Source organism: Ylistrum balloti, unplaced genomic scaffold (assembly GCF_031769215.1).
Source record: "Ylistrum balloti isolate Yb309-2 unplaced genomic scaffold, AGI_CSIRO_Ybal_v1 Utg370042, whole genome shotgun sequence".
In the NCBI taxonomy this organism is placed as follows: domain Eukaryota; kingdom Metazoa; phylum Mollusca; class Bivalvia; order Pectinida; family Pectinidae; genus Ylistrum; species Ylistrum balloti.
In genome coordinates, this window is record NW_026782099.1 from 2,271,687 (window position 1) to 2,293,694 (window position 22,008).

A 22,008-nucleotide genomic window follows, 5' to 3' on the forward strand; every position below is an offset into this window, starting at 1 on the left:
CTGTGTGGACTTATAGTGACATAAGATTGTCTCCCTTTACTTAACACTGTGTGGACTTGTAGTTACATAAGACTGTCTCTCAATACTTAACACTGTGTGGACTTGTAGTTACATAAGACTGTCTCTCAATACTTACCACTCTGTGGACTTGTAGTGACATAAGATTGTCTCCCTTTACTTAACACTGTGTGGACTTGTAGTGACATAAGATTGTCTCCCAATACTTAACATAAGTGACATAAGATTGTCTCCCAATACTTAACACTGTGTGGACTTGTAGTGACATAAGATTGTCTCCCTTTACTTAACACTGTGTGGACTTGTAGTGACATAAGATTGTCTCCCAATACTTAACACTGTGTGGACTTGTAGTGACATAAGATTGTCTCCCAATACTTAACACTGTGTGGACTTGTAGTGACATAAGATTGTCTCCCTTTACTTAACACTGTGTGGACTTGCAGTGACATAAGATTGTCTCCCTTTACTTAACACTGTGTGGACTTGTAATGACATAAGATTGTCTCCCTTTACTTAACACTGTGTGGACTTGTAGTGACATAAGACTGTCTCCCAATACTTAACACTGTGTGGACTTGCAGTGACATAAGATTGTCTCCCAATACTTAACACTGTGTGGACTTGTAGTGACATAAGATTGTCTCCCTTTACTTACCACTGTGTGGACTTGTAATGACATAAGATTGTCTCCCTTTACTTAACACTGTGTGGACTTGCAGTGACATAAGACTGTCTCCCAATACTTACCACTGTGTGGACTTGCAGTTGCATAGGAACCTCCACATTTGCTAACACAAGCTACACGGGATTCAAAGTTGTTAGCATTTCCACCACAGCCACCATAGTCTAGACTGACACAAGCATCCTGGGATACATCATAGTAGTAACGCTGTACACTCTGAACACAGTTACCCTTGTCTGGTTGTAGCATACACACAGCTGTGGATAGACATTGGTAAGTGTACTGTTGAGCATGAGCATCCCATTGTAATGGACACATCTTGCTATATTGAGTTCAACATAATGGACATAAATATTTTCCTTATAGAGTTATACATCGTGGATGCTAGTCAAAACTATGAAAGATATATCGTCACTGGAACAGTTTTAACATCACTGAAATGATCATCATAAGTTCATATCAAACTGATTATTCCTATATTTCACAGACTAAGATATGATATAATTCCCTATACAAGGACAATCTATAGAGTGGTGCTATACTGTTGTCTGTTTCTGCCTGTGAAACTTACCCTCACGGTTACAGGATGCTTCGCATACATCTCGTGAAATGAATCGGTTTTTATTGCCCCCACATCCTCCATACAAAAACTCTTTACAGCGGCCTTCTATATGACTGTAGTACCAGGCAGGGATACTGGCACGGCACGGTCCTGTATCCATCTTTAGGCCACAGTAATCTATGATGTATAAAATGACCCTTCATTACACTGATATTGTCTCTGTCTCTTTGTAAACTTTGTAAACCCCTGTTTATATTGAATTTGGTGACCAGTCATTGCACTTAACTTGGTAACATTCCCTTTTACTGAACATGGTAACCCATCATTACACTGAGCATGGTGACCCATCTTTACACTGAGCATGGTGACCCATCTTTACACTGAGCATGGTAACCCATCATTACACTGAGCATGGTAACCCATCATTACACTGAGCATGGTGACCCATCTTTACAATGAGCATGGTGACCCATCTTTACACTGAACATGGTAACCCATCATTACACTGAGCATGGTAACCCATCATTACACTGAGCATGGTGACCCATCTTTACAATGAGCATGGTGACCCATCTTTACACTGAGCATGGTGACCCATCATTACACTGAGCAAGGTGACCCATCTTTACACTGGTAATAAACACAAAACTGGCAATCATGGTAATATTTCTCCTATTGGTATACTGACTGCCATGAAGTTGGGATTTCCCAGAGTTATCCCCCTTTGAGTGATGGTCATATTTATCCAAAGTATCCTCCCTTAAGGGAAGATTTGCCCAAGTTACTTCTCATTGTCTTCTGACCATGATGGTAAGATTAAGATGAAAATTCTTTCAAGGTATTTTGCCAAAGACGATAAATTTTTCTCCTTTAAATTATGACAATGACAGTTTGATAAAGATGAGTCATCCCCTTTGTATCATGAAAATGAAAGCTTGAACAACTAGTTATCCCCCTTTGTATATTGAAACGTAACTTTACCTGAGCTGTCTGTTTCGACCTCCCCTGATCCATCAACAGTGTCCTCTGCACACTTCTCCTGACAGGTTTCTATATTTTCGAAATTGTTCTGATTGCCACTACATCCACCATAGATAAACTGCTCACAGGATCCCGTGTTAGAGTTGAAGAAGTAACGCCTCATATAAGCAAAACATGGGCCACTTTCCTTTGGCAGAGCACAGATTTCTAGAATCAAAGATTTCAATTTATATAACCAAATTGTTTTCATTTCAGAAGGTCAGTTGCACTTTTTCAGTAATAAAACCATTTTTCTTCAAAAAGACAAATTTGAATAAAAAACAATGATTGCCTATTACCAGAAGTAAATATGGGCTGTACCTTTCTGTGACATGGGACGTGTTACTGATCCACCAGTAATACACTTGCGCTGACAAGCTTCTTGAGAGACAAAATTGTTAGAGTTTCCTCCACATCCCCCGTAGATAAATTCCTGACAAGTTGCACTCACACGGTTGTAACGGTAACGCCGGATGTAAGCATTACATTGTATAGGGGAGTTGGACTCACCACTTCCACATACATCTGTAATAACAAGTTAGGTATAAGGTTTAACAGTACAAAACTGCAATGACATACTGTGAGGCTTGAACATCTTACATAGTACTGAGTGGTGTGATTCTACAATAGTAAAAGGCTTGGTTTGTTTCTTTTGATCATAGAGTACATATTCATATGGTAATTAATCAATGCTAACGAATATGATGTCATTATCCTGCAATAAGCCTGATTTAAGTATGTAAGAGTTGGGCCCTAAACTTATTGCAGGATAAAAGCATTCAAATTTGGTATAAGCAGGGCATTTGGTGTCGAGTGTTCTGTTAACACTTACGCTCTCGACTACAGGTGTTTTCACATTCCTCCTTTGAGGCAAAATTGTTTTCATTTTGTCCACAGCCTCCATACACAAACTGTTTACAGAATCCCTCATTGAAATCGTAATACCATCTGGTTTCTGCTCCAGAACAGGGTCCAGTTTCATACGAAAGAAGACAGACATCTTTTTCTGTGAAAAAGATTTGACATTTAATAAATATATGTTTTTTTTAACCTCTTTGGGGTCAAGATTTCTGACCCGATTGCTAAGTTATCATAAACCAAAGTTTATATATTTATGCAGCAAGTGTTTATACTTCGGCAACAAACACAGTTTTTCTTTCTTTTTTTTTGTCAGCAAGTGTTCATACTTAGCAATGAATGAAAAGTTTTTTACAGCAAGTGTTCATACTTAGCAATGAATGAAAAGTTTTTTACAGCAAGTGTTCATACTTTGCAATGAATGAAAAGTTTTTTACAGCAAGTGTTCATACTTTGCAATGAATGAAAAGTTTTTTACAGCAAGTGTTCATACTTTGCAATGAATGAAAAGTTTTTTACAGCAAATGTTCATACTTTGCAATGAATGAAAAGTTTTTTACAGCAAGTGTTCATACTTTGCAATGAATGAAAAGTTTTTTACAGCAAGTGTTCATACTTTGCAATGAATGAAAAGTTTTTTACAGCAAGTGTTCATACTTTGCAATGAATGAAAAGTTTTTCACAGCAAGTGTTCATACTTAGCAATGAATGAAAAGTTTTTCACAGCAAGTGTTCATACTTAGCAATGAATGAAAAGTTTTTCACAGCAAGTGTTCATACTTTGCAATGAATGAAAAGTTTTTTACAGCAAGTGTTCATACTTTGCAATGAATGAAAAGTTTTTTACAGCAAGTGTTCATACTTTGCAATGAATGAAAAGTTTTTTACAGCAAGTGTTCATACTTTGCAATGAATGAAAAGTTTTTTACAGCAAGTGTTCATACTTTGCAATGAATGAAAAGTTTTTACAGCAAGTGTTCAAACTTTGCAATGAATGAAAAGTTTTTCACAGCAAGTGTTCATACTTAGCAATGAATGAAAAGTTTTTCACAGCAAGTGTTCATACTTAGCAATGAATGAAAAGTTTTTTACAGCAAGCGTTCATACTTTGCAATAAACAGAAAGTTTTTTACAGCAAGTGTTCATACTTTGCAATGAATGAAAAGTTTTTCACAGCAGTGTTTATACTTTGCAATGAATGAAAAGTTTTTCACAGCAAGTGTTCATACTTAGCAATGAATGAAAAGTTTTTTTACAGCAAGTGTTCAAACTTTGCAATGAATGAAAAGTTTTTTACAGCAAGTGTTCATACTTTGCAATGAATGAAAAGTTTTTTTACAGCAAGTGTTCAAACTTTGCAATGAATGAAAAGTTTTTTACACCAAATGTTCATACTTTGCAATGAATGAAAAGTTTTTTACAGCAAGTGTTCATACTTTGCAATGAATGAAAAGTTTTTACAGCAAGTGTTCAAACTTTGCAATGAATGAAAAGTTTTTCACAGCAAGTGTTCATACTTAGCAATGAATGAAAAGTTTTTCACAGCAAGTGTTCATACTTAGCAATGAATGAAAAGTTTTTTACAGCAAGCGTTCATACTTTGCAATAAACAGAAAGTTTTTTACAGCAAGTGTTCATACTTTGCAATGAATGAAAAGTTTTTCACAGCAGTGTTTATACTTTGCAATGAATGAAAAGTTTTTCACAGCAACATACTTAGCAATGAATGAAAATTTTTTTTGCAAGTGTTCAAACTTTGCAATGAATGAAAAGTTTTTTACAGCAAGTGTTCATACTTTGCAATGAATGAAAAGTTTTTTTACAGCAAGTGTTCAAACTTTGCAATGAATGAAAAGTTTTTTACACCAAATGTTCATACTTTGCAATGAACAAAAGTTTCTGATTATCCCATTTGTACAATACAGGTATACTGTTGTCACCAGAAAGACGCAAGTTTAAACATCTGTCAGTTACATGTCTAGTGTTTTACCTATGAAGCAACACTAAAAGTAAAACAAGTCCAAGCAAGATCAGAGAACCTGAATAGAATAGATCTCACAATATGTATAGTGTCGATGTCTGACAGTTTCTTCCTCAATGGAAATAGTCACTGTGAATGCAGAGGTAAAAAATCATATACAAAGCTGTGTAAGCATAACGTACCTTCCTGTGGCACTACAGGGGCATCTGTTACTGATGGAATCACATTAGGAGCACAACGCTGCACACATTTCTCACGGGTGGCAAAATTGTTCTCGTTTCCATCACATCCTCCATAATTAAATTGTGTACACTCGCGTGTCCTGCTGTTGTAGTAAAACCGTGGGTAGTTTCCACGACATGGTCCAATTTCCATGGGCTGTTGGCAGGTGTCTGTAATTCAGAACAACACTACGTCACAAAGTTGTTAAGCAATGATTTACAACTACTTGATATAAACCCTGTAAACTAACCAGACTACAATGTTCATTATTATTAGGAAAGCATCAACTTTTATGGGCAATTTGAACTCTAAGAAAGATCAGTAATGGCAACTGTTATCTGCCTGACCATGTAAGGACCGTGGAATGACCCTGTAAACCCTTAATCATTCACAGGATGTACCCAACCAGCAACTTTTATCCTGAAGACCAATTTCAACCAAACAATACATTACCTGGAACAAACTGAAACTAACTTGCCACTTCCAAAATGCACCGAGTCCTACAATGTTTTCATCTAGCCTCTGATGTGATGACATGGGAAGTGTTAAGTATATAAAAATTGATAAGATGTAAGTCAAAGTCATTTAAACCTGTTACAATTGTTTATATTATAATAATGTTGTCTACATCTAGGCATGGTGACCATGATAAGTCCAATATGGAAATCTGCCTGATGTTTTTTGAAGGGACAAGAGATGGACACTTGGACAGATAGACAGACAATGTCATGGTTTCTCATGTTTCTGATTTACATCATACTCTTTGACATGATTAAGACAGGATGATACACAAATATTTTACCAAGTTCCTCCACTATAATCTCTTCACAAGTCTGTCGACACATATCAATAGTAGCAAAGTTGTTGGCGTTCCCCTGACAGCCTCCGTATCCGAATCGTTCACATCGCTCAGTCTCCTGGTTGAAGTAAAACCTTGGTACAAGTGCTCGACATGGTCCAACATCTTTGGGAAGTTTACAAGGCAAGTTAACTGAAAGCAGCAATATAAAATACAATACAATACAAGTCTTTTGTTTTGTTTATATAATGTCATCCCTTAAATCCTTGCTTCAAAATCTATTTCACACTAAAAAAAAAGATTATTGATATTGTCATTATCTAACTTTCTTATTATGGAAGGTTTTCCCTTACTGTTACAAAAATGTTAATACTACTGTCTCTTTCATCAATACTTTGTGTGAAATATTTCCCAGTGATGATTTCATCACTGACCTGTTGTAGTATGGCCATCCTAAATTTCATCACCCAAGACATATCTTTTGTTATTTGTGGGTTTTTTCTTAATTAACAAGGGTGATTAGAGAAAAAATTTAATTTAAAAAAGTTAATTAGTACGAAAATGCTTCACTTTACCATGGCCCAGCAACTCCCTAAATAATGGTGAAGTTAACTACGGTTCATTTAACAATTATAGTATTTTGACCCCGGTTCATTTCCCCATGCTTCACAATAGCATGCTACACCATTACTCTGTATATACACAGTACGGTAAGTCTGAGTGTACAAACAGTGCGGTAAGTCTGAGTGTACAAACAGTGCGGTAAGTCTGAGTGTACAAACAGTCTGGTAAGTCTGAGTGTACAAACTGTCTGGTAAGTCGGAGTGTACAAACAGTGCGGTAAGTCTAAGTGTAAAAACTGTCTGGTAAGTCTGAGTGTACAAACTGTGCGGTAAGTCTGAGTGTACAAACAGTCTGGTAAGTCTGAGTGTACAAACAGTGCGGTAAGTCTGAGTGTACAAACAGTGCGGTAAGTCTGAGTGTACAAACTGTCTGGTAAGTCTGAGTGTACAAACAGTCTGGTAAGTCGGAGTGTACAAACAGTCTGGTAAGTCGGAGTGTACAAACTGTCTTGTCTGGATTCTTGGGCTGGGATGTTTTTCTAGAATAACCCTAAACAAAACCTGGAGTCTTGGGCTGGGATATTTTCTAGAATAACCCTTAACAAAACCTGGAGTCTTGGGCTGGGATGTTTTCTAGAATAACCCTTAACAAAACCTGGAGTCTTGGGCTGGGATGTTTTTCTAGAATAACCCTAAACTAAACCTGGAGTCTTGGGTTGGATAAATGTTTTTCTAGAATAGTACTTAGTCTGACCATACATACTGTCTTGAGTTTTTTCTACACATGTTTTTGTGCATTCCTCCTCATTGTCAAACTGGTTTCCATTTCCTTGACATCCTCCATACCAGAATCTCTCACATCTCTTTGAGTCAGAGTTATGGAACCATTTCACAACATAATCTGAGCAGGGGCCTCTCTCGCTAGGTTTGTTACACGAATCTACAATAAACAATGATTTCATGAAACTATTCATGCCCTCCTCTTACAAACATAACAATACATATTTAACCTAGTTTTAATTATTTCATCTTTTGTCTAGGAATGCTGGAATTTGCATTTTTGTTTGTTTTATCAAATTTTCCCGTTTGGGGCCCTGTCCACAGGTCCCTAGGAGTCAAATCAACTTTCTGAGAAAAGTGTACCTGCTGAGAAAAATTTAGTGGGAACAAGGGTATCAGAGAATATTATACATCCTGAGGTAGGTTTAGTGGGAATAAGGGTATCAGAGAATATTATACATCCTGAGGTAGGTTTAGTGGGAATAAGGGTATCAGAGAATATTATACATCCTGAGGTAGGTTTAGTGGGAATAAGGCTATCAGAGAATTGTATACATCCTGAGGTAGGTTTAGTGGGAATAAGGCTATCAGAGAATTGTATACATCCTGAGGTAGGTTTAGTGGGAAATGTATCAGAGAATTTATACATCCTGAGGTAGGTCTTAGTGGGAGGGTACACACATAACATACCTGAGGTAGGTTTCTCCAATAGCCAGAGAATTGTATACATATAGGAAATATATTTAACTATAAGGCTAAGAGAGTATTATACAGAATAGGTAGGATTAGTAAAAGGGATAACATTTCTTTTACATCCTCAAAATAGGATACACATAACTGAATCCACGATGTACTCAGTAGATCATCCTACAGTCCTGAGGTACAAAGTTTATGGGAATAAATATCAGAGAATACATATAATCCTGAGTAGGTTTAGTAGGATATCAGAGAATTGTATACATCCTGAGGTAGGTTTAGTGGGAATGAAGGCTATCAGAGATGGTTTACATCCTGAATAGGTTTATCAAAATAAGGGTATCAGATGAATTGTAACAAATCCTGAGGTAGGTTTCAAAATAAGGGTATCAAGAATATTATACACCTGAGGTAGGTTTAGTGGGAATAAGGGTATTCAGAGAATATTATACAACCTATAGGTTTTGGGAACAAGGGTTTCAGAAAGAATATCATCTCTGAGGTAGGTTTAGTTTAAGGGTATCAGAGAATTGTATACATCCTGAGGTAGGTTTAGTGGGAATAAGGCTATCAGAGAATTGTATACATCCTGAGGTAGGTTTAGTGGGAATAAGGGTATCAGAGAATATTATACATCCTGAGGTAGGTTTAGTGGGAATAAGGGTATCAGAGAATTGTATACATCCTGAGGTAGGTTTAGTGGGAACAAGACATATGTCACAAAAATTATCATTATCAAGTAAAAAAATATGTTGTACCTGACAATGCAAATGAAATGAGCCACACAAAAAAAAGGTACCTCCTGAGGGAATTTCAACATTTTCAGCATCTCTATCACAGCCTTCATTATTTGGTCCACTGGCAGGAGTTCCGTCAGGGCAGCAGCCATGGACGTTCTCACGACAGTCATTGTCCGTGTCCATGTCTCCAGAGCCTTCATCCACGCTGTCGCAACCTTCTTCATTGGGACCTACACACATAACACTACCAATGAATTCTCCAATAGCCACAACTAGTACACAATATAGAAATATATTTAACTATAATGAAGAGAGTATTGTAAGAATATACTGATTACTAAAAAGATAACATTTCTTTTATCAATCTCAAAATAGACGATACACATAACTGTCAAATCCACGATGACTACCTGTAGATCATTTCCTACAGTCCCTAAATATACAAAGCACTATTACAAATGTACAGGACTGGTGAAACCTACATATGAAGACTGAGAATGGTCTATCCAGTACTTCAGTGAAAATAGCGATAACAAAAATGGACGGCCTAGAAAAGACTGTCTAGGCGATATGAACAGCTCACCATCTGATGGTTTCACATGTCTAATAGTGTCTCATATCAAAATATCTGTATCAATGCCTTAACAAACACAGAGGTGGTCAAAATGTGACTGAAGAATGTTACACTTTACCTGTAGCTGCTGTAACTTGATCCTCACAGCATCCAAATTCACTCCTCTACAAGAAACCAGAATCAAAACCTATATACTTTCCAACAGTTTGAGAAACAATATCATCTCTGTGACAGGTTTATGACTTTAGCGTAACTATATAAACTCTGTTACAGGAATATGACTGTAGAGAATCAATATCATCTCTGTTACAGGAATATGGCTGTAGAGAAACAATATCATCTCTGTTACAGGAATATGACTGTAGAGAATCAATATCATCTCTGTTACAGGAATATGACTGTAGAGAATCAATATCATCTCTGTTACAGGAATATGACTGTAGAGAAACAATATCATCTCTGTTACAGGAATATGGCTGTAGAGAAACAATATCATCTCTGTTACAGGAATATGACTGTAGAGAAACAATATCATCTCTGTTACAGGAAATGACTGTAGAGAAACAATATCATCTCTGTTACAGGAATATGGCTGTAGAGAAACAATATCATCTGTTACAGGAATATGGCTGTAGAGAAACAATATCACCTGTTACAGGAATATGACTGTAGAGAATCAATATCATCTCTGTTACAGGAATATGGCTGTAGAGAAACAATATCATCTCTGTTACAGGAATATGGCTGTAGAGAAACTATATAATCTCTGTTACAGGAATATGACTGTAGAGAAACAATATCATCTCTGTTACAGGAATATGGCTGTAGAGAAACAATATCATCTGTTACAGGAATATGGCTGTAGAGAAACAATATCATCTGTTACAGGAATATGACTGTAGAGAAACTATATCATCTCTGTTACAGGAATATGGCTGTAGAGAAACAATATCATCTGTTACAGGAATATGACTGTAGAGAAACTATATCATCTCTGTTACAGGAATATGGCTGTAGAGAAACAATATCATCTGTTACAGGTATATGACTGTAGAGAAACAATATCATCTGTTACAGGAATATGACTGTAGAGAAACAATATCATCTGTTACAGGAATATGACTCTAGAGAAACAATATCATCTGTTACAGGAATATGACTGTAGAGAAACAATATCATCTCTGTTACAGGAATATGACTGTAGAGAAACTATATCATCTCTGTTACAGGAATATGGCTGTAGAGAAACAATATCATCTGTTACAGGAATATGGCTGTAGAGAAACAATATCATCTGTTACAGGAATATGACTGTAGAGAAACTATATCATCTCTGTTACAGGAATATGGCTGTAGAGAAACAATATCATCTGTTACAGGAATATGACTGTAGAGAAACAATATCATCTCTGTTACAGGAATATGGCTGTAGAGAAACTATATAATCTCTGTTACAGGAATATGATAATCATCTGTTACAGGAATATGACTGTAGAGAATCAATATCATCTCTGTTACAGGAATATGGCTGTAGAGAAACAATATCATCTGTTACAGGAATATGACTGTAGAGAAACAATATCATCTGTTACAGGAATATGACTGTAGAGAAACTATATCATCTCTGTTACAGGAATATGGCTGTAGAGAAACAATATCATCTGTTACAGGAATATGACTGTAGAGAAACAATATCATCTGTTACAGGTATATGACTGTAGAGAAACAATATCATCTGTTACAGGAATATGACTGTAGAGAAACAATATCATCTGTTACAGGTATATGACTGTAGAGAAACAATATCATCTGTTACAGGAATATGACTGTAGAGAAACAATATCATCTGTTACAGGTATATGACTGTAGAGAAACAATATCATCTGTTACAGGTATATGACTGTAGAGAAACAATATCATCTGTTACAGGAATATGACTGTAGAGAAACAATATCATCTGTTACAGGAATATGACTGTAGAGAAACAATATCATCTGTTACAGGAATATGACTGTAGAGAAACAATATTATCTCTGTTACAGGAATATGGCTGTAGAGAAACAATATCATCTCTGTTACAGGAATATGACTGTAGTGAAACAATATCATCTCTGTTACAGGAATATGGCTGTAGAGAAACTATATAATCTCTGTTACAGGAATATGGCTGTAGAGAAACAATATAATCTGTTACAGGAATATGGCTGTAGAGAAACAATATCATCTCTGTTACAGGAATATGGCAGTAGAGAAGCAATATCATCTCTGTTACAGGAATATGACTGTAATTATACCAGTTTAAATAAAGTAGACTTACCACACAGTGATCAGGACAGCCGTAGTAGTCTGGACCATCAGCAGGTGTTAGCCCATCTCTACAACAGCCATGCTGGGAGAATTTACATAGACGTCTATCTTCATCTGCAACTGTAAAACAGAGGAAAACATGTCAAATCTGACCCCTACAGCATTAAAATTCTTATCTCTACAGTTTGACAAATATGACCTCCCGAGCAAATACCAGATTTTAATTCTACAGGCTGGCAGCTTTTATCTCAATAGTGTTAGATTTTACTCCTGCAGTGTGTCAGATTTTACCCCTGCAGTGTGTCAGATTTTTACCCTTTGGTGTCTCAGACAAGAGACCTTTGGTGTCTCAGACTAGAGACCTTTGGTGTCTCAGACTAGACCCCTGCAGTTTGGCATACTGACCTCTTTAGTATAATAAACTTCATCTCTTGGTATGTCAGATAAGACCGCTAGGTGATTTTAAAATTATCTTTACGATCAATTGCAACATTTAAAACTAAAATAACTGGAGTTACTTTCCTTCACCTGTGGGGTAACATTAAGACCTCAAAGAAACAAGTCATGTTTGTTCTGGAAAGATATATATTCACTTGAGTAGAGTGCTCTTTGTTGTTTAGTGTCCTATTCATTACATGCTATTTTGAGAATATTGGTTCCTGGAGGAAATAATTGTTCTTTATTTGGAAATAAAACAAGCAGGTGTAAAGGACTACAGGCAAGGATAAAGGGCTAGAAGACACTAACCTTTGCCCCCACAACGTTCCACACACTCCTCCCGAGTTCTGAATCGGTTAGCATTGCCATTACATCCTCCATAGATAAACTGCTCACATGATCCTGTGGCAGTATTGAAGAAGTAGCGCCTGTGAGCAGCACGACATCTACCCGTCACCGAGGGCAATGCACACACGTCTGTAATGTTATGTTTTAATATTTTTACAGCGACATTAAAATGTAAAGCATGCTCAACATTGGCAATCAGGATCACCATTGTTTACTTTAAGTAAATAGTGTTTTTTCTCTGGTGTGTAATTGTTCTGTTTATCATATAAATAGTGTGTTTTTTCTCTGGTGTGTAATTGTTCTGTTTATCATATAAATAGCGTGTTTTTTCTCTGGTGTGTAATTGTTCTGTTTATCATATAAATAGTGTTTTTTCTCTGGTGTGTAATTGTTCTGTTTATCATATAAATAGTGTTTTTTCTCTGATGCGTAATTGTTCTGTTTATCATATAAATAGCGTGTTTTTTCTCTGGTGTGTAATTGTTCTGTTTATCATATAAATAGCGTGTTTTTTCTCTGGTGTGTAATTGTTCTGTTTATCATATAAATAGCGTGTTTTTTCTCTGGTGTGTAATTGTTCTGTTTATCATATAAATAGCGTGTTTTTTCTCTGGTGTGTAATTGTTCTGTTTATCATATAAATAGCGTGTTTTTTCTCTGGTGTGTAATTGTTCTGTTTATCATATAAATAGCGTGTTTTTTCTCTGGTGTGTAATTGTTCTGTTTATCATATAAATAGCGTGTTTTTTCTCTGGTGTGTAATTGTTCTGTTTATCATATAAATAGCGTGTTTTTTCTCTGCTGTGTAATTGTTCTGTTTATCATATAAATAGTGTGTTTTTTCTCTGGTGTGTAATTGTTCTGTTTATCATATAAATAGTGTGTTTTTTTCTCTGGTGTGTAATTGTTCTGTTTATCATTTAAATAGCGTGTTTTTTCTCTGATGTGTAATTGTTCTGTTTATCATATAAATAGTGTGTTTTTTCTCTGGTGTGTAATTGTTCTGTTTATCATTTAAATAGCGTGTTTTTTCTCTGATGTGTAATTGTTCTGTTTATCATATAAATAGTGTGTTTTTTCTCTGGTGTGTAATTGTTCTGTTTATCATATAAATAGTGTGTTTTTTTCTCTGGTGTGTAATTGTTCTGTTTATCATATAAATAGTGTGTTTTTTCTCTGGTGTGTAATAACCTGTTGTCATGTATCATTAGTGGTGTACAAAAATTTTAACTCTTTGACTTAACTACTCCTGGATTTTGCACCACAGAGTAAAAGAGACATGTCCTTACCTTCTACCTTTACAGGTGTTTTACATGTCTGTAAACATTCCGCCTCAGTTTCAAAGTTATTTCCATTGCTGTCGCAGCCTCCATACCAGAAACGTTTACATCGGGCCTCGTCTGTGTTGTAGTTCCACCGTACAACATAGTTGGAGCAGCTTCCTCTAAATGCTTCTCGCTCGCACAATGGACTGGTAACAGCCTTCACCTCTGGCAACACAAGAGTTACTGGTTACAGAGCAGTCATCTGATGAAGCTGATTGTGGAATCTCCCAATATTATACAATATGTGAAGGGATGTGACAGCTGGAACAATACTTGTATCATACATGACAGAACTTCGTATAGCTGATAATTTTCACAGGTCAAAATTTTCATGAATGAATTATATTTTAATAAGTAAAAATTTTGTGATCTGGATGGAAAAGGACATGTTATGCAACTGTGTGTTATTATGCCAAGGATTAAATTTTTGTAGTCATACTAATGTACCGTCATCCACACAAAAATAACTGGCTTTACAGTTTGTATGTCAAACCAAGTAACTCTTTTTTTATCTGTCAATAGTGATACTATTACAATCATCATTGAATCATTAGTACAAAACTTTCTGAATGTTGTAATCTTTATAACATAGACAAATTACACAAGTGTGTGCACCATTCCGTATTGTCCAGTTAGGCTTACGAACAGTATGTCAACTGAAATCTTTGAAAACTGTTAAATCTCCTCTCTAGGTAAAGTAAAAGGCTGTCTTCACACTTCTGATGATTTCTGATGGAAACTATTATATTACGATGTAATTTTGAAAAACTTTTACTTGGCATGTCAGTTAGTTATTGCTTCAGTGGAAGTGATCGATGTGTAATGTCTCGAATGACACGTTGATTGTAATATAGAACATTAAAAACCAGCCCCTTGTCCATCTCTCCATTGGGTGTAGAAAAAAACGCCAGATTAGAAACCGGCCCCATGCCCTTTCTTGCCATTGGGTGAGGTATAGAACACCAGATTAGAAGCCGGCCCTCATGCACTCAGTCACAATTGGGTGTGGTGTAGAACACCAGATTAGAAGCCAGCCCTATGGCCTCACTCACCATCGGGTGTGGTATAGAACACCAGATTAGAAGCCGGCCCCATGCCCTCAGTCACCATTGGGTGTGGTGTAGAACACCAGATTAGAAGCCGGCCCCGTGCCCTCACTCACCATTGGGTGTGATATAGAACACCAGATTTGAAGACGGCCCCATGCCCTCACTCACCATCAGGTGTGGTATAGAACACCAGATTAGAAGCCGGCCCCATGCCCTCAGTCACAATTGGGTGTGGTGTAGAACACCAGATTAGAAGCCGGCCCTATGGCCTCACTCACCACTGGGTGTGACATAGAACACCAGATTAGAAGCCGGCCCCATGCCCTCACTCACCATCAGGTGTGGTATAGAACACCATATTAGAAGCCGGCCCCATGTCTCACTCACCATTGGGTGTGGTATAGAACACCAGCTTAGAAGCTGGCCCCATGCCCTCACGGTTGCTGGCACGGATCTTGAAGTAGTACAGAGTGTCAGGAACAAGACCGTTGACAGTGCTGGTAAGCTGATCTCCCATCATTTCTTGTCGGTTCCAAGCATTTTCATCCTCACGAGAATTAGTTGTGTAATACAACATGTAGCCTGGACCAAATATAAGTATATACAGCGTTATAATGTATAGAGCAAAGTCAGTTAGCAAACACTTGCTTTCTTGCAGTCTTTCTTAGTGCATTCAAAATGTTTTATACAAGTAGGAACAATTAATTGAAACTGACTGACAAAATTTGTCATGCTTATGCTTGATAAACTTTTGCTTTCTGTGGTCAATTTCCCATTCCAATCTAATATCATCCTTAATTTAACATTATTCCCTTACGTTCAATCTGTCCACTGGTATCCTCAGGTGGCTGCCAATTCAGGGTGACAGCACGAGCATTACCATCAACAGACACAGGAGTGAGGTCACGTGGGGCAGACATCGGCGCTGGAAGAAAAACAAGGGACCAAAATCACAAAACATCAATAGATACAAAGTCAAAGGTATGTTCAAATGTGAGCTAATGAAACTACATTAAAATGGAAAGTCAACTGAGCCAAGAAACAGGAGTAACCAAAGTCATTGCAGCAGAACTTTTGTATATCTACCTCTGTCATCCTGTACCTGGTAACAGGAATATCCACCAAGTCATTGAAGCAGAACTTTTGTATACCTACCTCTGTCATCCTGGACCTGGTAACAGGAATATCCACCAAGTCATTGAAGCAGAACTTTTGTATACCTACCTCTGTCATCCTGGACCTGGTAACAGGAATATCCACCAAGTCATTGAAGCAGAACTTTTGTATACCTACCTCTACCTCTGTCATCCTGGACCTGGGAACAGGAATACCCACCAAGTCATTGAAGCAGAACTTTTGTATACCTACCTCTGTCATCCTGGACCTGGTAACAGGAATATCCACCAAGTCATTGAAGCAGAACTTTTGTATACCTACCTCTGTCATCCTGGACCTGGTAAAAGGAATATCCACCAAGTCATTGAAGCAGAACTTTTGTATACCTACCTCTGTCATCCTGGACCTGGTAACAGGAATATCCACCAAGTCATTGAAGCAGAACTTTTGTATACCTACCTCTGTCATCCTGGACCTGGTAAAAGGAATATCCACCAAGTCATTGAAGCAGAACATTTGTATATCTACCTCTGTCATCCTGGACCTGGTAACAGGTATATCCACCAAGTCATTGAAGCAGAACTTATGTATACCTACCTCTACCTCTGTCATCCTGGACCTGGTAACAGGAATACCCACAAAGTCATTGAATGAGTACTTATGTATACCTACCTCTGTCATCCTGGACCTGGTAACAGGAATACCCACAAAGTCATTGAATGAGTACTTATGTATACCTACCTCTACCTCTGTCATCCTGGACCTGGTAACAGGAATACCCACAAAGTCATTGAATGAGTACTGATGTATACCTACCTCTACCTCTGTCATCCTGGACTTGGGAACAGGAATACCCACATCCATTGTAGCAGCACTTCTGCGTACTAGCACACTGATAGTCTGTCTGACATTCATACCCACATGTACCAACTTCACCTAATCGCAGAATTGGACACTCTCCTTCCTTAAATTCGGGAGGGTCATCTGAAAAGGATTGCACATAGAGGTATACTCTTATCCCACATCAAAGTGGTCAAGTGCTATTTTTGACTAAATAATAGGTTTAGACCTTGATGATGTACATGATACTTTGGTAAATCTATTAGGTGGTTCATGAGGTATGTTCTTGTCTACAAGATTTTTATTTAAAAAGTGGTTAAGTGTGACCTTTGACTTTTTAACCCTGATGTATGACAAATCAAAATTAAAGTGTAGAACTTAATGGTGTGAATATGAACTGACTCTTCATGTTACAGACACAAGTACAGACTAAAACTCACTATACTCCCCCAAACCTCAAACCACTTTTACTTAATGAGTGGTATAAAGTTTCTTTTCATAAATAAACTTAAGATAAACTAAAACTGATCTCCAGAGAGAAAAAAAAAGAAGGAAAGCACTGGGTATCCTCACAGGCAATTACACAATTCAACAACTAGTGATCCAGTCATCAAGTTTGACTACAGTCAATCATTATGTGTACTGTGACTAGTGTGAGCTGTGGTCTCATTTTGTATCCTGACAGGTATGGCCCAGCCCCTCCTTCAACCTTACATTACTTATTTATTAGGATTTATTAGGATATATGATGGACGCAGGCTGGGAATAAGCCTCTGTGTCCATATCTGTAAATGAATTTACAATAAATAATATTCTTAAAGATAAATACTTCTGGTGTTATTTCATGACTTTAAAATAAAATATCGATTTCTTTCCAGTGTTCATCAAATAAAATTTCGAACTGTTTAACTGTATTAGTATCAACGACATGTTGAGGTAAACTGTTCCATACATTTGTTGTTCTTTGACTAAAGAAATGTTTTCTGATGTCTAATCGAGAATGTTTCTTATACAATTTCTTGGAGTGTCCCCTTGTTGTAGTGGAGGATGCCATCTGGAATAGGTTTTTCGGAACTCTTGTATCATATTTATTGTTTATGACTTTGAAGGTGTTAATCATGTCTCCCCTCATCCTGCGATGTTTTAAGGTAGGTAGGTCCAGTCTCGCTAAGCGCTATTCATACGATAAATGTTTAAAAAACCTGGTATTAATTTCGTGGTTCTCCTTTGAATGTTTTCAATCTGACTGGCCCCTTACAATGTGCATCCTGACTCTGGCCCCTTAAAATGTGTATCCTGTCTCTGGGCCCTGACATTGTGTATCCTGAATCTAACCCCTGATATGGGTATTCTGACTCTGGCCCCTGACATTGTGCATCCTGACTCTGGCCCCTGACATTGTGAATCCTGACTCTGGCCCCTGACATTGTGCATCCTGACTCTGACCCTTGACATTATGTATTGAATCTGGCCCCTGACATTATGTATTGACTCTAGCCCCTGACCTTGTGTATCCTGACTCTGACCCCTGACATTGTGTATCCTGACTCTGGCCCCTGACATTGTGAATCCTGACTCTGGGCCCTGACATTGTGTATCCTGAATCTAACCCCTGATATGGGTATTCTGACTCTGGCCCCTGACATTGTGTATCCTGACTCTGGCCCCTGACATTGTGAATCCTGACTCTGGCCCCTGACATTGTGTATTCTGACTCTGACCCCTGACATTGTGTATCCGTATCCTGACTCTAGCCCCTGACATTGTGCATGCTGACTCTGGCCCCTGACATTGTGAATCCTGACTCTGGCCCCTGACATTGTGCATCCTGACTCTGGCCCCTGACATTGTGAATCCTGACTCTAGCCCCTGACATTGTGCATCCTGTCTCTGGCCCCTGACATTATGTATTGACTCTGGCCCCTGACATTGTGCATCCTGACTCTGGCCCCTGACATTGTGAATCCTGACTCTAGCCCCTGACATTGTGTATCCTGTCTCTGGCCCCTGACATTGTGTATCCTGACTCTGGCCCCTGACATTGTATATCCTGACTCTGGCCCCTGACATTGTGAATCCTGACTCTGGGTCCTGACATTGTGTATCCTGAATCTAACCCCTGATATGGGTATTCTGACTCTGGCCCCTGACATTGTGTATTCTGACTCTGACCCCTGACATTGTGTATCCGTATCCTGACTCTAGCCCCTGACATTGTGCATGCTGACTCTGGCCCCTGACATTGTGAATCCTGACTCTGGCCCCTGACATTGTGCATCCTGACTCTGGCCCCTGACATTGTGAATCCTGACTCTAGCCCCTGACATTGTGCATCCTGTCTCTGGCCCCTGACATTATGTATTGACTCTGGCCCCTGACATTGTGCATCCTGACTCTGGCCCCTGACATTGTGAATCCTGTCTCTAGCCCCTGACATTGTGTATCCTGTCTCTGGTCCCTGACATTGTGTATCCTGACTCTGGCCCCTGACATTGTGTATCCTGACTCTGGCCCCTGACATTGTGAATCCTGACTCTGGGTCCTGACATTGTGTATCCTGAATCTAACCCCTGATATGGGTATTCTGACTCTGGCCCCTGACATTGTGTAGCCTGACTCTGGCTCCTGACATTGTGAATCCTGTCTCTGGCCCCGGACATTGTATATCCTGACTCTGACCCCTGACATTGTGTATCCGTATCCTGACTCTGGCCCCTGACATTGTGTACCTGATTCTGGCCCCTGACATTGTGAATCCTGACCCTAGCCCCTGACATTGTGCATCCTGTCTCTGGCCCCTGACATTGTGTATCCTGACTCTGGCCCCTGACATTATGTATCCTGACTCTGGCCCCTGACATTGTGTATCCGTATCCTGACTCTGGCCCCTGACATTATGTATCCTGACTCTGACCCCTGACATTGTGTATCCTGACTCTGGCCCCTGACATTGTGAATCCTGACTCTAGCCCCTGACATTGTGTATCCTGACTCTGACCCTTGACATTATGTATTGACTCTGACCCCTGACATTGTGCAACCTGACTCTGACCCCTGACATTGTGTATCCTGACTCTGACCCTTGACATTGTGCATCTTGACTCTGACCCTTGACATTGTGTATCCTGACTCTGGCCCCTTACATTATGTATTGACTCTGGCCCCTGACATTATGTATCCTGACTCTGACCCCTGACATTGTGCATCTTGATTCTGACCCTTGACATTGTGTATTGACTCTGGCCCCTGACATTGTGCATCCTGACTCTGGCCCCTGACATTGTGAATCCTGACTCTGACCCCTGACATTGTGCATCCTGACTCTGGCCCCTGACATTATGTATCCTGACTCTGACCCCTGACATTGTGAATCCTGACTCTAGCCCCTGACATTGTGTATCCTGACTCTGACCCTTGACATTATGTATTGACTCTGACCCCTGACATTGTGCATCCTGACTCTGACCCTTGACATTGTGTATCCTGACTCTGACCCTTGACATTGTGCATCTTGACTCTGACCCTTGACATTGTGTATCCTGACTCTGACCCTGACATTGTGTATCCTGACTCTGGCCCCTGACATTATGTATCCTGACTCTGACCCCTGACATTGTGCATCTTGATTCTGACCCTTGACATTGTGTATTGACTCTGGCCCCTGACATTGTGCATCCTGACTCTGGCCCCTGACATTGTGAATCCTGACTCTGGTCCCTGACATTGTGCATCCTGACTCTGGCCCCTGACATTGTGAATCCTGACTCTAGCCCCTGACATTGTGTATCCTGTCTCTGGCCCCTGACATTATGCATTGACTCTAGCCCCTGACATTGTGTATCCTGACTCTGACCCCTGACATTGTGTATCCTGACTCTGGCTCCTGACATTGTGTATCCTGTCTCTGGCCCCTGACATTGTGTATCCTGACTCTGGCCCCTGACATTATGCATTGACTCTGGCCCCTGACATTATGCATCCTGACTCTGGCCCCTGACATTATGTATCCTGACTCTGACCCCTGACATTGTGTATCCTGACTCTGGCCCCTGACATTGTGTATCCTGACTCTGACCCCTGACATTGTGTATCCTGACTCTGGCCCCTGACATTGTGAATCCTGACTCTAGCCCCTGACATTGTGCATCCTGACTCTGACCCTTGACATTATGTATTGACTCTGACCCCTGACATTGTGCATCCTGACTCTGACCCCTGACATTGTGCATCTTGACTCTGACCCTTGACATTGTGTATCCTGACTCTGACCCTTGACATTGTGAATCCTGACTCTAGCCCCTGACATTGTGTATCCTGTCTCTGGTCCCTGACATTGTGTATCCTGACTCTGGCCCCTGACATTGTGTATCCTGACTCTGGCCCCTGACATTGTGAATCCTGACTCTGGGTCCTGACATTGTGAATCCTGACTCTGACCCTTGACATTATGTATTGACTCTGGCCCCTGACATTGTGCATCCTGACTCTGGCCCCTGACATTGTGTATCCTGAATCTAACCCCTGATATGGGTATTCTGACTCTGGCCCCTGACATTGTGTATCCTGACTCTGACGCCTGACAATGTGTATCCTGACTCTGGCCCCTGACATTATGTATCCTGACTCTGACCCCTGACAATGTGCATCCTGACTCTGACCCCTGACAATGTGTATCCTGACTCTGACCCTTGACATTATGTATTGACTCTGGCCCCTGACATTATGCATCCTGTCTCTGGCCCCTGACATTGTGTATCCTGACTCTGGCCCCTGACATTGTGTATCCTGACTCTGGCCCCTGACATTGTGAATCCTGACTCTGGCCCCTTACATTATGTATTGACTCTGGCCCCTGATATGTGTATCCTGACTCTGACCCCTGATATGGGTATTCTGACTCTGGCCCCCTTACATTGTATATCCTGACAAGTGTGGCCACATCCGTTACTGCAGCACTTCTGATCTGCATGACACTCATAGTCAGATCGACATTCCTCTACACAGGCACCCATCCTACCAAGAGGAACTACTTTGCAAGAACCAGGTTTAAACTCCTCTCTCTCTCCTGTAACAGTAACCAAATTGAA

At 39.3% G+C, this 22,008-nt stretch overlaps 1 protein-coding gene across 3 annotated transcripts in view; it reads right to left on the reverse strand.

Annotated features, from left to right (window-relative positions):
- LOC132549072 (papilin-like) overlaps positions 1-22,008 on the reverse strand; it is a 75,034-nt gene that overhangs the window by 11,723 nt on the left and 41,303 nt on the right. For all 3 annotated transcript variants that reach the window (XM_060212975.1, XM_060212974.1, XM_060212973.1), the window contains 17 exons: positions 21,834-21,986; positions 16,898-17,065; positions 15,783-15,890; positions 15,353-15,547; positions 13,881-14,081; positions 12,553-12,720; positions 11,816-11,925; positions 9,617-9,662; positions 8,984-9,154; positions 7,472-7,648; positions 6,149-6,337; positions 5,307-5,516; positions 3,118-3,291; positions 2,607-2,810; positions 2,247-2,453; positions 1,275-1,442; positions 769-960 (listed from right to left, as the gene is read on the reverse strand). In XM_060212975.1, coding sequence (XP_060068958.1) covers positions 769-960; positions 1,275-1,442; positions 2,247-2,453; positions 2,607-2,810; positions 3,118-3,291; positions 5,307-5,516; positions 6,149-6,337; positions 7,472-7,648; positions 8,984-9,154; positions 9,617-9,662; positions 11,816-11,925; positions 12,553-12,720; positions 13,881-14,081; positions 15,353-15,547; positions 15,783-15,890; positions 16,898-17,065; positions 21,834-21,986 — 2,841 coding nt within the window. The remainder of the gene's footprint in view (positions 1-768; positions 961-1,274; positions 1,443-2,246; positions 2,454-2,606; positions 2,811-3,117; positions 3,292-5,306; positions 5,517-6,148; positions 6,338-7,471; positions 7,649-8,983; positions 9,155-9,616; positions 9,663-11,815; positions 11,926-12,552; positions 12,721-13,880; positions 14,082-15,352; positions 15,548-15,782; positions 15,891-16,897; positions 17,066-21,833; positions 21,987-22,008) is intronic.